General features: G+C 67.2%; 3 protein-coding genes across 13 annotated transcripts in view; 1 reads left to right on the forward strand and 2 right to left on the reverse strand.

Moving 5' to 3' along the window:
• Positions 1–1234: 1234 nt before the first annotated feature.
• PQBP1 (polyglutamine binding protein 1) lies at positions 1235–3564 on the forward strand. 4 transcript variants are annotated; one of them, XM_082334387.1, is made up of 7 exons: positions 1235–1255; positions 1443–1518; positions 1835–1946; positions 2706–2815; positions 2920–3029; positions 3131–3187; positions 3274–3564. In XM_082334387.1, the coding sequence occupies exons 2-7, from the start codon at positions 1452–1454 to the stop codon at positions 3553–3555; spliced, it is 738 nt and encodes a 245-aa protein (XP_082190513.1). In that variant the 5' UTR covers positions 1235–1255; positions 1443–1451; the 3' UTR covers positions 3556–3564. The 4 variants fall into 4 exon arrangements, with proteins under 4 accessions (XP_082190513.1, XP_082190512.1, XP_082190511.1 ...); XM_082334386.1 differs by having other exon boundaries at positions 1239–1277; XM_082334385.1 differs by lacking the exon at positions 1235–1255 and having other exon boundaries at positions 1287–1518.
• Positions 3565–3629: 65 nt separating this feature from the next.
• FTSJ1 (FtsJ RNA 2'-O-methyltransferase 1) lies at positions 3630–9190 on the reverse strand. 8 transcript variants are annotated; one of them, XM_082334311.1, is made up of 11 exons: positions 9051–9190; positions 8444–8582; positions 8312–8381; positions 7434–7530; positions 6412–6490; positions 6244–6296; positions 6031–6084; positions 5822–5924; positions 5633–5716; positions 4826–4929; positions 3630–4259 (listed from the first exon to the last, which is right to left on the reverse strand). In XM_082334311.1, exons 2-11 carry the CDS (start codon positions 8562–8564, stop codon positions 3870–3872), a joined length of 1155 nt encoding a protein of 384 aa, XP_082190437.1. In that variant the 5' UTR covers positions 8565–8582; positions 9051–9190; the 3' UTR covers positions 3630–3869. The 8 variants fall into 8 exon arrangements, with proteins under 8 accessions (XP_082190437.1, XP_082190436.1, XP_082190439.1 ...); XM_082334310.1 differs by having other exon boundaries at positions 8444–8585; XM_082334313.1 differs by having other exon boundaries at positions 8444–8585; positions 9104–9187.
• Positions 9191–9424: 234 nt separating this feature from the next.
• PLP2 (proteolipid protein 2) overlaps positions 9425–13116 on the reverse strand; it is a gene marked incomplete at its 5' end in the record, with an annotated part of 4307 nt that continues 615 nt past the window's right edge. The window contains 4 exons of the mRNA XM_082334326.1: positions 9425–9722; positions 10612–10699; positions 10794–10889; positions 12648–12803. Coding sequence (XP_082190452.1) covers positions 9703–9722; positions 10612–10699; positions 10794–10889; positions 12648–12803 — 360 coding nt within the window. The 3' untranslated portion in view covers positions 9425–9702. The remainder of the gene's footprint in view (positions 9723–10611; positions 10700–10793; positions 10890–12647; positions 12804–13116) is intronic.

Below are 13116 nucleotides of genomic sequence, written 5' to 3' on the forward strand. Positions count from 1 at the left end.
GGCTGGAGACCCTACGTAAACACTGGGGGTGGGAGACCCTACGTAAACACCGGGGGCTGGAGACCCTACGTAAACATTGGGGGTGGGAGACCCTACGTAAACATCAGGGGTTGGAGACCCTACGTAAACACTGGGGGCTGGAGACCCTACGTAAACATTGGGGGCGGGAGACCCTACGTAAACACTGGGGGCGGGAGACCCTACGTAAACACCGGGGGTTGGAGACCCTACGTAAACACTGGGGGCGGGAGACCCTATGTAAACATCGGGGGCTGGAGACCCTACGTAAACACTGGGGGTGGGAGACCCTACGTAAACACTGGGGGCTGGAGACCCTACGTAAACATTGGGGGCGGGAGACCCTACGTAAACACTGGGGGCGGGAGACCCTACGTAAACACCGGGGGTTGGAGACCCTACGTAAACATCGGGGATTGGAGACCCTACGTAAACACTGGGGGCGGGAGACCCTACGTAAACATCGGGGGTTGGAGACCCTACGTAAACATTGGGGGTTGGAGACCCTACGTAAACATCGGGGGCTGGAGACCCTGCGTAAATACTGGGGGTGGGAGACCCTACGTAAACACTGGGGGCGGGAGACCCTACGTAAACACTGGGGGCTGGAGACCCTACGTAAACATTGGGGGTTGGAGACCCTACATAAACACCGGGGGTTGGAGACCCTACGTAAACATCGGGGATTGGAGACCCTACGTAAACACTGGGGGCGGGAGACCCTACGTAAACACCGGGGGTTGGAGACCCTACGTAAACATTGGGGGTTGGAGACCCTACGTAAACATCGGGGGCTGGAGACCCTGCGTAAATACTGGGGGTGGGAGACCCTACGTAAACATCGGGGGTGGGAGACCCTATGTAAACATTGGGGGCTGGAGACCCTGCGTAAATACTGGGGGTGGGAGACCCTACATAAACATCGGGGGCTGGAGACCCTACGTAAACACCCCAGGACCCTGGAGACCCTATGTAAACGCTGCTGTCCCGGGGGAACCCCCGTATCCCCCCCCATAAACGGCGACCCTACAATAACGCCCAGGTACCCGCGGGCGCCCCCCCGCCCCAACATGGCGGCGCCCAGCGCCAAGATGGCGGCGCCCACACGGCTCCCTCGCGTATTCCTCCAGGGCGGCCTCGCCCCGCCCCCGACGCCACGTGACCGCGCGCTCATTGGCCGCGCGGGCGCCGCTGCGTCTTGAGCGCTGATTGGCCGCGGCAGCTCACGTGACCGGCGGTGAGGAGAGGAGCTGAGCGCGGTGGGCCGGGGCTACCGGGAGGGGTTTTGGGGCTACCGGGGGGCTACCGGACGGGTTCCGGGGCTACCGGAGGGGGTTCTGGGGCTACCGAAGGGGGTCCCGGGGCTCCCGGCGGGGGTCCCGGGGCTCCCGGTGCCGCCACCGACCGCTCCCCCCCCGCCGCAGGCCGAGGCGATGCCGCTGCCGGTAGCCCTGCAGTCCCGCCTGGCCAAGCGGGGGCTACTGAAACACGTGGAGCCCGGTAAGGACCGGGAGGGGGCGTGGCCACGCCGTGGGGGGGCGTGGCCACGCCGTGGGGGGGCGAGGCCACGCCGGGGGGGGGGGGGGCCACGCCGGGAGGGGGGGGCGTGGCGGCCGCTGAGGGGCTGTAGGGGCGTGGCCAGAGCGTGTGGGTGTGGCCATGTGGCTCGGGGGGCGTGGCTTGGAGGGCGACTGGGGCGGGACTGGGCGCGGAGGGGGCGTGGCCAAGCACCAGGGTTACGGCTGAGGGATGGGGTTGTGGGCGTGGTTGGGGGGCGTGGCTAATGCCTGTGGCCACGCCCCCCGGGGGGGGGCAGAGCCGGAGGAGGAGATCATCGCCGAGGACTACGACGACGCCCACGTGGACTACGAGGCCTCGCGGCTGGAGGGGCTGCCCCCCCCCTGGTACAAGGTCATCGACCCCACCTGGTGAGACCCCCCCCACCCCTATAGGGGCTGTAGGGGCCCTTAACGGGACCTATAGGGGCCCTTAATGGGAGCTATAGGGGCTGTAGGGACCCTTCCCAGGGCCTATAGGGGCTGTAGGGACCCTGCCCAGGAGCTATAGGGGCTGTAGGGATCCTTAATGGGAGCTATAGGGGCTGTGGGGGCCCTTAATGGGAGCTATAGGGGCTGTAGGGACCCTTCCCAGCCACTATAGGGGCTGTAGGGACCCTGCCCAGGAACTATAGGGGCTGTAGGGATCCTTAATGGGAGCTATAGGGGCTGTGGGGGCCCTTAATGGGAGCTATAGGGGCTGTAGGGACCCTTCCCAGGGCCTATAGGGGCCCTTCCGAGCCACTATAGGGGCTGTAGGGGCCCTTAATGGGACCTATAGGGGCTGTAGGGACCCTGCCCAACAACTGTAGGGGCTGTAGGGACCCTGCCCAGGAGCTATAGGGGCTGTAGGGATCCTTAATGGGAGCTATAGGGGCTATAGGGACCCTTCCCAGGAGCTATAGGGGCTGTAGGGACCCTTCCCAGCCACTATAGGGGCTGTAGGGACCCTTCCCAGGGGGTATAGGGGCTGTAGGGACCCTTCCAAGGGGCTATAGGGGCTGTAGGAACCCTGCTCAGGAGCTATAGGGGCTGTAGGGACCCTTCCCAGGCACTATAGGGGCTGTAGGGGCCCTTCCCAGGGCCTATAGGTCCTATAGGGCCCGCTATAGGCTCCATACGACCCTGCAGCGGGCTGCCCTACTACTGGAACGTGGAGACCGACCTGGTGTCCTGGCTGTCCCCGAACGACCCCAACTCCGTCGTCACCAAAGCTGCCAAGAGACTCAAAGGGGGACAAGGTGAGATGGGGAGGGGTCCCCAAAAACCTGGGGGGGGGGAGGGGGATTTGGGGGTCCCCCCCCACCCCCCAACTCCCGGCTCCCCCCGTTTTCGGCCACGGCAGAAGCCGAGGAACCCCCCGAGAGGGGCTACGAGAAGGAGGAGCCCCCCCGCGAACGCCGCTTCCACCGGCGCGAGGAGCTGGCGCCGTACCCCAAAAGCAAAAAAGGTGGGGTTGGGGGAGGGGGGGGGTGTCCCCCCCCTCATTTTTGGGGGGGCTGCACCCCAAATTTCGGCCGCGCTGATCCCCCTTCCCCCCCCCCCCCAAAAGGCAGCCGCAAGGACGAGGAGCTGGACCCTATGGACCCCAGCGCCTACTCGGACGCCCCCCGGTAAGGGGGGGGGGGTAGGGATTATTGGGGGGCCCCAAATTATTGGGGGGCCCCTTGTGACCCCCCCCCCCCCCCGTTTTCACCAGGGGGACGTGGTCGACGGGGCTCCCCAAACGGAACGAGGCGAAGACGGGGGCCGACACGACGGCGGCCGGGCCCCTCTTCCAGCAACGCCCCTACCCCAGCCCGGGGGCCGTGCTGCGAGCCAACGCCGAGGCCTCTCGCGGCAAGGACTGACCCCCCCCCACCCCCCCGGGGGTCCCCCAAAACCCCCCGGGCCCCCCCCCACCCCCCAGGACCCCCCCAAATCCCCCAGGACCCCCCCAACCCCGCCGGACCCCCCCAAATCCCTCCCCTTGCGGGAATAAACCCACTGCAGCCCCACAGCGCCTGGAATAAAAGGGGAGGGGGGGGTTTATTGGGGGGGGAGGGGGGGGGGGCGTTGCACGCGCGCGTGCAAGGGGTTGCTCGCACGAGGGGCTCGGCGCGCGTGCCGGGTCACGGGGGGACTCGCACGAGGGGCCGTCCTCGCACGAGGGGGCTTCCTCTTTCTCGCACGAGGGGCCTTGCGCGCCCAGGGCCTCGCACGAGGGTGCTTGCACACCCGGGAGGGGCCTTGCACGCCCGCCGCCTCGCACGAGGAGGGGCCTTGCACGCCCACGAGGGTCCTTGCACGGGTTTCTCAGGCCAAGAGGCTGAGCCGGCGCAGGTCTTCGCACGAGGGGCCTTCCTCCTCCTCCTCGCACGAGGGGCCTTCCTCGCACGAGGGGCCTTGCACGCTCACCTCCTCGCACGAGGGGCCTTCCTCCTCGCACGAGGGGCCTTGCACGCCCACCTCCTCGCACGAGGCTCCTTCGTCCTCCTCCCGCGGGCATCCTCGCACGCCCATCGTCTCGCACGAGGGCCCTTCCTCCCCCTCGCACGAGGGCCCTTGCACGCCCGCCCCCTCGCACGAGGGCCCTTGCACGCCCGCCAGCCGGTTTTGGCGGCGCAGGAAGCAGGCCCGGGCGTAGGGGGGGGCGATGGGGGGCGCGGGGGGGGGCACGTAGCTGTAGGGCTTCTCGGGGTCCAGCTGCGGGGGGGGGAGAGGAGCTCCCAGTTCCTCCCAGTATAGCCCAGTATATCCCAGTAGCTGCTGGAGGCTGCGGAAGTCCCCGTCACCCCCCCCCTCCCGGCACCTATAAGTGTATGTAAAGGGTTTCCCAGTGCTTCCCAGTATATCCCAGTGCTCCCAACAGCTGCAACAAGCTCATAGGAGCCCCCCCAGTATCCTCCCAGTATATCCCAGTTCCCCCCAGTAACCGCAGGAAGTAGTTAGAGGTTCTCCCAGTACCACCCCATAGCTACAAGAGGCAGATAAAGGGTCTCCCAAGACTCTCCCAGTATATCCCAGTGCCCCCCGAACCTGCAAAACGTAGACAGGGGATCCTCTAGGGACCCCAGTGCCTCCCAGTATATCCCAGTACCCTCCCAGTATACCCCAGTGCCACCCCATGCCTACAAGAGGTAGATAAAAGACCCTCCCAGTGCTTCCCAGTTCATTCCAGACCTTGCAGGAGGCTCTTAAGGATTCCTACGGCTTCCCCAGTGCCCTCCCCCCCCCAGTATATCCCAGTACCTCCCAGTTTAGCCCAGTACCTGCAGGGGGTAGGTGCGGTCGGGGTCGTAGGCGCTCAGGTCCCCGCAAGCCACGAAGGGGACGATCACCCGGGAGGGGCCCGAGAGCTGGGACAGGGCCAGGCCTGGGGGGGGGACACACGGGACGTTAGGGGGGACGGGGGGCCCCCCAACCCCCCCAGGGACCCCCCACCCCCCCCCCAGAGGCCCCCCCAAATCCCTCCAACCCCCCCAGAGGCCCCCAAACCCCCCAGGGACCCCAAACCCCCCCAGGGACCCCCCCTAAAATCCCCCAGGGATCCAAAACTCCCCTGGGACCCCCAAAATCCCTCCAAGCACCCGAGAGACCCCCAAATACTCCCAGGGACCCCCAAATCCCCTCAAACCCCCCAGGGGCCCCCCTAAAATCCCCCCAGGGATCCCCAAAACCCCCCAGGGACCCCCCAAAATCCCTCCAAGCACCCCAGAGACCCCAAAATCCCCCCAGGGACCCCCCCAAAACCCCCCCAGAGACCCTCAAACCCCCCAGGGACCCCCCTAAAATCCCCCCAGGGATCCCCAAAATCCCTCCAAGCACCCCAGAGACCCCAAAATCCCCCCAGGGACCCCCCCAAAACCCCCCCCGAGACCCTCAAACCCCTCAGGGACCCCCCTAAAATCCCCCCAGGGACCCCCCAAAATCCCCCCAGGGACCCCAAAACCCCCCAGGAACCCCCCAACCCCCCCCCCCCCGAGACCCTCAAACCCCCCAGGGACCCCCCTAGAATCCCCCCAGGGACCCCAAACCCCCCAGGGACCCCCCAAAATCCCCTCAGGGACCCCCCTTACCAGCATCGGGGTCGAGCAGGGGGTTGTCCATGGTGGGGACGTATCCCTCGGGGGGGCTGTAACCGCGGCAGACAACGAAAGCCTCTGTGGGGGGACACAAAGGGGAGGTGTTAGGGGCGTCCCCAAAAAGCTGGGGGTCCCCAAAAGTGGGGGGGGGATCCCCCAAAATCGAGGGGGGGGGTGTCTCACCAATGCTGGAGTTGCGGCTGCTGCGGGGCTTGGCGCAGGTGACGTCGGGGAAGAAGAGGCGCAGTTGGGCGTAGAGCAGCGTCACCTCCTTTCCCCGGAAAATCTGGGGGGGGTGGGGGGTCCAGTGGGGTCAGTGAACCCCTTTTTGGGGGGTTAGGGGGGTCCCCAGACCCCCCCTCAATTTTGGGGGGGCCCCACTGTGAATTTACCTTAGCCACAAAGGTGCCCCCCTTCTTCAAGACGTGGGTGGTGATGTTCAGAGCCTGTGGGAGATGGAGGTAAGACACCCCCCGCCATGGGGGATTTGGGGGGGTCCTGGTGGGGTTTTGGGGTCCCCCCAGGGGTTTGGGGGGTCCCCAGGGGATTGGGGAACCCCTGGAGGGGATTTTGGGGGGGTTTAGGGGGGGCTTAGCCCCACTTACTGCCAGCAGCAGCTGAGCCTGGATGTACTCATCCAGGTCGTGCAGCCCCGTTACTGCAGGGAGAGGAGGGAATTTGGGGTTCAGGGCCCCCCCAGACCCCAATTCACCCCCCCCGACCCCCTCCAGCCCCCCCCCCCCCAAAACTCCAGCCCCCCCCCCAAAACTCACCGTCGGGGGCCCCGTCGCAGACCACCAGGTCGGCCGGGTGCCCCTCGAAGTGGCGTTGGATCTCCTGGGCTGTGGAAACCTGGGGTACGGGGGGGGGTAAATGGGGGTCGGGGGGGTCCCTGGGGGGGGGAAATGGGGTCTGGGGGGGGGGGAAATGGGGGTCAGGGGGTTCCCTGGGGGGGGAAATGGGGTCTGGGGGGGGAAATGGGGGTCAGGGGGGTCCCTGGGGGGGTAAGTGGGGTCTGGGGGGGGAAATGGGGGTCAGGGGGTTCCCTGGGGGGGGAAATGGGGGTCAGGGGGGTCCCTGGGGGGGGGGGAAATGGGGTCTGGGGGGGGGAAATGGGGGTCAGAGGGGCCCTTTGGGGGGCAAAATGGGGTCTGGGGGTGGAAATGGGGGTCAGGGGGTTCCCTGGGGGGGTAAGTGGGGTCTGGGGGGGGGGGTAAATGGGGGTCAGAGGGGCCCTTTGGGGGGCGAAATGGGGTCTGGGGGGGGAAATGGGGGTCAGGGGGGTCCCTGGGGGGGGTAAATGGGGTCTGGGGTGTGAAATGGGGGTCAGGGGAGTCCCTGGGGGGGAAAATGGGGTCTGGGGGGGGGAAATGGGGGTCAGGGGTGTCCTTGGGGAGGACACGGGGGCCTGGGGGGGGAAATGGGGTCTGGGGGGGGGAAATGGGTGTCAGGGGGTTCCCTGGGGGGGTAAGTGGGGTCTAGGGGGGGGAAATGGGGGTCAGAGGGGTCCTTTGTGGGGGGAAATGGGGGTCAGGGGTGTCCTTGGGGGGGACATGGGGGCCTGGGGGGGGGAAATGGGGGTCAGAGGGGCCTTTTGGGGGGGAAATGGGGTCTGGGGGGGCCTTGAGGGGTCCCCAGGGGGAGAATATGGTGTTTGGGGGGTCCCTGGGGGGAGAAATGGGGTCTGGGGGGGGGGTCCATAGTGTCAGGACCCCCCTTGGGGATGGGGGGGGGGTACGGGCAGGGGCGCGGGGGTTTGGGGGGGCCCTGGGGGGGATTTGGGGGGGGCACCCACCTTGGTGATGTCCCCCTGGATCTGCAGCACCCCCGGGAGCGGGGCCATGGCCTGGAGATCCACCGCCACCACCTGCACCGGGGACCCCGGGGACCCCCTGGGGGGCGGTCGGGGGGGGGCCCCTGAGCCCTGCTGCCCCCCCGGGACCCCAAAGTGGGACTCCCAGTCCTCCCAGTTCACCAAACTGGGACTCCTAGTCCCCCCAGAGCCCCCCAGCCCCCTCAAACCAGCACCCCAGTCCCCAAACTTGGACTCCCAGTCCCCCCTGAGCCCCTCAGCCCCCTCAAACCAGCACCCCCAGTCCCTCCAGCCCCCTCAAACTGGGACTCCCAGTCCCTCCGATGCCCTCCAGCCCCCCTAAACCAGCACCCCCAACCCCCCACAGCCCCCAAACTGGGCCTCCCAGTCCCTCCAGTCCCCCTAAACCAGCACCCCCAACCCCCCCAGCCCCCAAACTGGGCCTCCCAGTCCCTCCAGCCCCCTCGAACTGGGACTCCCAGTCCCCCCAGCCCCCTCAAACCAGCACCCCAGCCCCCAAACTGGGACTCCCAGTCCCTCCAATGCCCTCCAGCCCCCCTAAACCAGCACTCCCAACCCCCCCAGCCCCCAAACTGGGCCTCCCAATCCCTCCAGCCCCCTCAAACTGGGACTCCCAGTCCCTCCAGTCCCCCTAAACCAGCACCCCCAACCCCCACAGCCCCCAAATTGGGACTCCCAATCCCTCCAGCCCCCTCAAACTGGGACTCCCAGTCCCCCCAGCCCCCTCAAACCAGCACCCCAGCCCCCAAACTGGGACTCCCAGTCCCTCCAGCCCCCTCAAACTGGGACTCCCAGTCCTCCCAGTACCCTCCAGCCCCCCCGCCAAAACCAGCACCCACCTGAGCTTGCGGCTCAGCACCTGACTCCAGCTCCCGGGAGCCGCGCAGAGATCGACGGCGCGACGCACCCCTGGACGACACCCGTTACTGGACGCCCGGGTCCCCTCCCAGTCCTCCCAGTAAACTCCGTACCTTGAAAGAGGTTGAAGCGCTGGTCGAGCTGGAGCAGCTTGAAGGCGCTGCGGGCGCGCCAGCCCTCCTCCTTGGCCAACCGGTAGTAGATGTCGCGCTTATCCTTGGAGGAGCGGCCCATGGCGGGTTTCTGTAGGTCCTACTGTAAACAAACCCACTGTTTACATAGGGCGTAGTAAAAATAAAGGCTCCTGGAGGACCCACCGCCTCCAGCCCGCACCTATGGGTTATGGAGGGGACCCACAGGCTGGTTATGCCGTTATAACCCCCCCCCCCAAATGTTTATTTGTAGGTCCTACTGTAAACAAACCTAGTATTTAGGTCCAGCGTGGTGAAATAGAAAGGGGCCTGGAGGAGCCAGCGGCTCCAGGCTGCGCCCGCAGGTTATGGGGGGGACCCACAAGCTGTTTGGGGGTGTTATAAGCTCCCTCAATGTTGTTAATTGGGGTCCTGTTATATTTGTAGGGTCTATTATATTTATAATTAAAAAAAGTAGGGGCACTGCGCATGCGCGTAGCCGCAGCCGCCTTTGGGTGCGCACCGCGCATGCGCGAAGCCCCCCCCGCCCCTCCGGTAGCCGCCCCCCCCCCCCCCCCCGTCGCCTTACCGAAAGGCGTTCACGATCGTCCCGGGAATGAGGAGAAAAAAGAAGAAAAATACCAAAAAAAAAACCCCCAGGGATGAAGTGAACGGGATGGGAGGCGTCGGCGGGAGCGGAGAGGAACGGCGGCGGGTGAGGAGAGCGGCGGGAAGCTGTGAGGGGAAGGGGGGGGGGGTGCCGTTCCCGCCTTTTCCCACTGCGCATGTGCGCGCCGCGGGGCATGCTGGGAGTTGTAGTCCGCCCCCTATAAGCGGCCTATAGGCGGGGTATATAAGGGGGTATAGGGACTCCTCTCCCCCTCAGCGCCTTCCCGCCATGCTATAGACGCGACAGACCCGCCGGAGCCGGTAATGAAGTGAAAAAATTCCTTTATTTCCCAATATATCACCTCAGAAAAGCCCTCGTTTGGGGGGGGGGGGTACCCCTAAAGATGGGGGGTAACCCTAAAGGTGGGGGGGGTACCCGTAAAGATGGGGGGGTGTCTCCTCAGGGGGAAACTGAGGCACGGACGGTTCAAGGCACTTGCAAAGGCGTTGGGGGGGGGGGCACCCCCATCTTCCCCCCCTCCCGGGGGGACCCAGGCCCCCCCCCCCAATAATTTAAGGCCCCCCCCCCCCCGGGGGGGAGTTTTGGGGTGTCTCTGTGTGGATTGGGGGGGTCAGGCGCCATCCGGGGACTCTGGGGGGGGGGGACGAGAAAGGGGGGGTGTTAGGAACCACAACTGCCCCCCATAGGGCAGCCCCCCCCCCCCCCCCCCAGTGCTCCCAGTCCTTCCCATAGGGCAGTCCCTCCATCCCAGTGCTCCCAGTCCTTCCCATAGGGCAGTTCCTCCATCCCAGTGCTCCCAGTCCCCCCCATAGGGCAGTCCCTCCATCCCAGTGCTCCCAGTCCTTCCCATAGGGCAGTCCCTCCATCCCAGTGCTCCCAGTCCCCCCCATAGGGCAGTCCCTCCATCCCAGTGCTCCCAGTCCTTCCCATAGGGCAGTTCCTCCATCCCAGTGCTCCCAGTCCCCCCCATAGGGCAGCCCCCCCCCTCCCAGTGCTCCCAGTCCTTCCCATAGGGCAGTCCCTCCATCCCAGTGCTCCCAGTTCCTCCCATAGGGCACCCCCCCATCCCAGTGCTCCCAGTGCCCCCCTATAGAGCAGCCACCCCATCCCAATCCTTCCCAGTTCCTCCCATAGGGCATCCCCCTCATCCCAGTCCCTACCAGTTCCCCCCCCATAGGGCAGCCACCCCATCCCAGTCCCTCCCAATCCCCCCCATAGGGCAGTCTCTCCATCCCAGTGCTCCCAGTTCCTCCCATAGGGCACCCCCCCATCCCAGTGCTCCCAGTGCCCCCCTATAGAGCAGCCACCCCATCCCAGTCACTCCCAGCCCCCCCCATAGGGCAGTCCCTCCATCCCAGTCCCTCCCAGTTACTCCCATAGGGCACCCCCCCCAACCCAGTCCCTCCCAGTCCTCCCCATAGGGGAGCCTCCCCATCCCAGTCCTCCCCATAGGGGAGCCTCCCCATCCCAGTCCCCCCCATAGGGCACCCCCCCCATCCCAGTCCCTCCCAGTACACACCAGTAGGGGCAGCGGTGTGGCCCTGCCGCGTGGGCAGGGTGATGTAGGCGTCGTAGCCCAGCAGGATCCCCGCCAGCAGCCCGAATACCTTTGGGGGGGGGGACAGGGGGGTGTCAGCACCCCAAAACGCCCCCCCCCCGCACCCCAAACCCCCCCCCTGCACCCCAAACCCCCCCCCTCACCCCGGCCGCGGTGCCGGCGCCGTCCCGGTGCCCGATGATGACGATGAGGGAGGTGATGAGGAAGAGCAGGCACCCGATGACGCAGCGGAGGAAGTCCTGGGGGGGGGGGGACACAGTGGGACCCCCCAAACCCCCTGGGGACCCCCCCAAAAGGCACCCAGACATCTGGGCCCCCCCCCAAGGGACCCAGGTGGCTGGGACCCCCCCACCCCCAAACCCCCGCTCACCCCCCCAAGCCCCCCCCCAAACCCCCTCCCAGCCCCCCAAGTGCCCCCCGAAGCCCCCTCCCAGTCCCCCCAGGGCCCCCCCAAGCCCCCCAAAGTGCCCCCAAAACCTCTCTCAGCCCCCCCAAATGTCCCCCAAGCCCCCTCTCCCCCCCCCCAGGGCCCCTCCAAAACCCCTCTCCCCCCCCAAAAGGCCCCCCAAAACCCCTCTCACCCCCTGAGGCCCCCCCCCAGCCTGCTCTCAGCCCCCTAAAGCCCCCCGAAACCCCCTCTCCGTCCCCCCAAAGCCCCCCCAAAGCCCTCTCACCCCCCCAGGCCCCCCCCCCAAGCCCCCTCTCACCCCCCCAAAGCCCCCCCCAAACCCCTCTCCCCCCCTCCAAGTGCCCCCCAAAGCCCCCAAAACCCCCTCTCACCCCCCCAAGCCCCCTCTCACCCCCCCAAAACCCCACTCCCCCCCAAGTGCCCCCCAAACTCCCCCTCTCCCCCCCAACCCCCCCCCAAATCCCCTCTCACCCCCCCCAGGCCCCCCCAACCCCCCTCTCACCCCCCCAAGTTCCCTCCAAACCCCCTCTCACCCCCTCTCACCCCCCCCAAAACCCCCTCTCACCCCCCTCAAAGCTCCTCAAAACCCCCTCTCCCCCCCCCAAAACCCCTCTCCCCCCCCAAGTGCCCCCCAACCCCCCCCCCCCAACCCACCTCTCACCCCCCCAGGCCCCCCCCAACCCCCCTCTCACCCCCCCAAAGACCCCCAACCCCCCTCCCAGGCCCCCCCAAACCCCCTCTCACCCCCCCAAGTGCCCCCCAAAGCCCCTCTCCCCCCCCGAATGCCCCCCAAATCCCCCAAAACCCCCCTCTCACCCCCCCAAGCCCCCTCTCACCCCCCCTCTCCCCAAGTGCCCCCTCTCCCCCCCCAAAACCCCCTCTCCCCCCTCTCACCCCCCCAAAACCCCCTCTCACCCCCCCAAGCCCCCTCTCATCCCCCCCAAAACCCCCTCTGCCCCCCAAGTGCCCCCTCTCACCCCCCAAAACCCCCTCTCCCCCCCCAAACCCCCCCAAAACCCCCTCTCCCCCCCTCTCACCCCCCCAAAACCCCCTCTCACCCACCCCCAAACCCCCCCAAAACCCCCTCTGCCCCCCAAGTGCCCCCTCTCACCCCCCCAAAACCCCCTCTCCCCCCCTCTCACCCCCCGCAAACCCCCTCTCACCCCCCCAAAACCCCCCCAAAACCCCCTCTGCCCCCCAAGTGCCCCCTCTCACCCCCCCAAAACCCCCTCTCCCCCCCCTCTCACCCCCCCCAAACCCCCTCTCACCCCCCCAAAACCCCCCCAAACCCCCTCTCACCCCCCCAAACCCCCCCAAAACCCCCTCTGCCCCCCAAGTGCCCCCTCTCACCCCCCCAAAACCCCCTCTCCCCCCCTCTCACCCCCCCAAACCCCCCCAAAACCCCCTCTGCCCCCCAAGTGCCCCCTCTCACCCCCCCAAAACCCCCTCTCCCCCCCTCTCACCCCCCCAAACCCCCCCAAAACCCCCTCTGCCCCCCAAGTGCCCCATCTCCCCCCCCCCAAAACCCCCTCCCCCCCCCCAACCCCCCCCAAACCCCCCCCCAGCCCCCCCCCAGCCCCCCACTCACGGTCCAGCCCCAGTGGAGGACGGGCAGGCGGGGGGGCAGGCGGCACCCCCAGGCCAGCAGCACCAGGGCGGCGAAGACCAGCTCGCAGGCGGCCAGCCCCGTATAGCCCGGCGTGCGCGAGGCCCCGTAGCACACCAGCGCCAGCACGCACAGCCCCTGCGGACCCCGCGGCGCCTATAGCGTCCGTACGGCCCGGGGGCGCCGCGCACGGAACGCCCCCCCCCCCCCCCGCCGCCGCTCCCCTGCAGCCCCCCCCCCCCCCCCCCCCCGCTGGGCCCTGTAACGCCCCCCGTGCGGCCCCTATACCGTCCTTATACCCTATAGAGCCTCGATGGTGCCCCTATAGAGCCTCTGTAGTGCCTCCTATAGAGCCTCTATACTGCCCCCCCATAGGGTCACTGCGTAGAGCTTCTCTACAGACCCCTATAGCACCTCTGTAGTGCCTCCTATAGAGCCCCTATACTGCCCC

Source organism: Platalea leucorodia (genome assembly GCF_965183815.1).
Source record: "Platalea leucorodia genome assembly, chromosome: 33".
In the NCBI taxonomy this organism is placed as follows: domain Eukaryota; kingdom Metazoa; phylum Chordata; class Aves; order Pelecaniformes; family Threskiornithidae; genus Platalea; species Platalea leucorodia.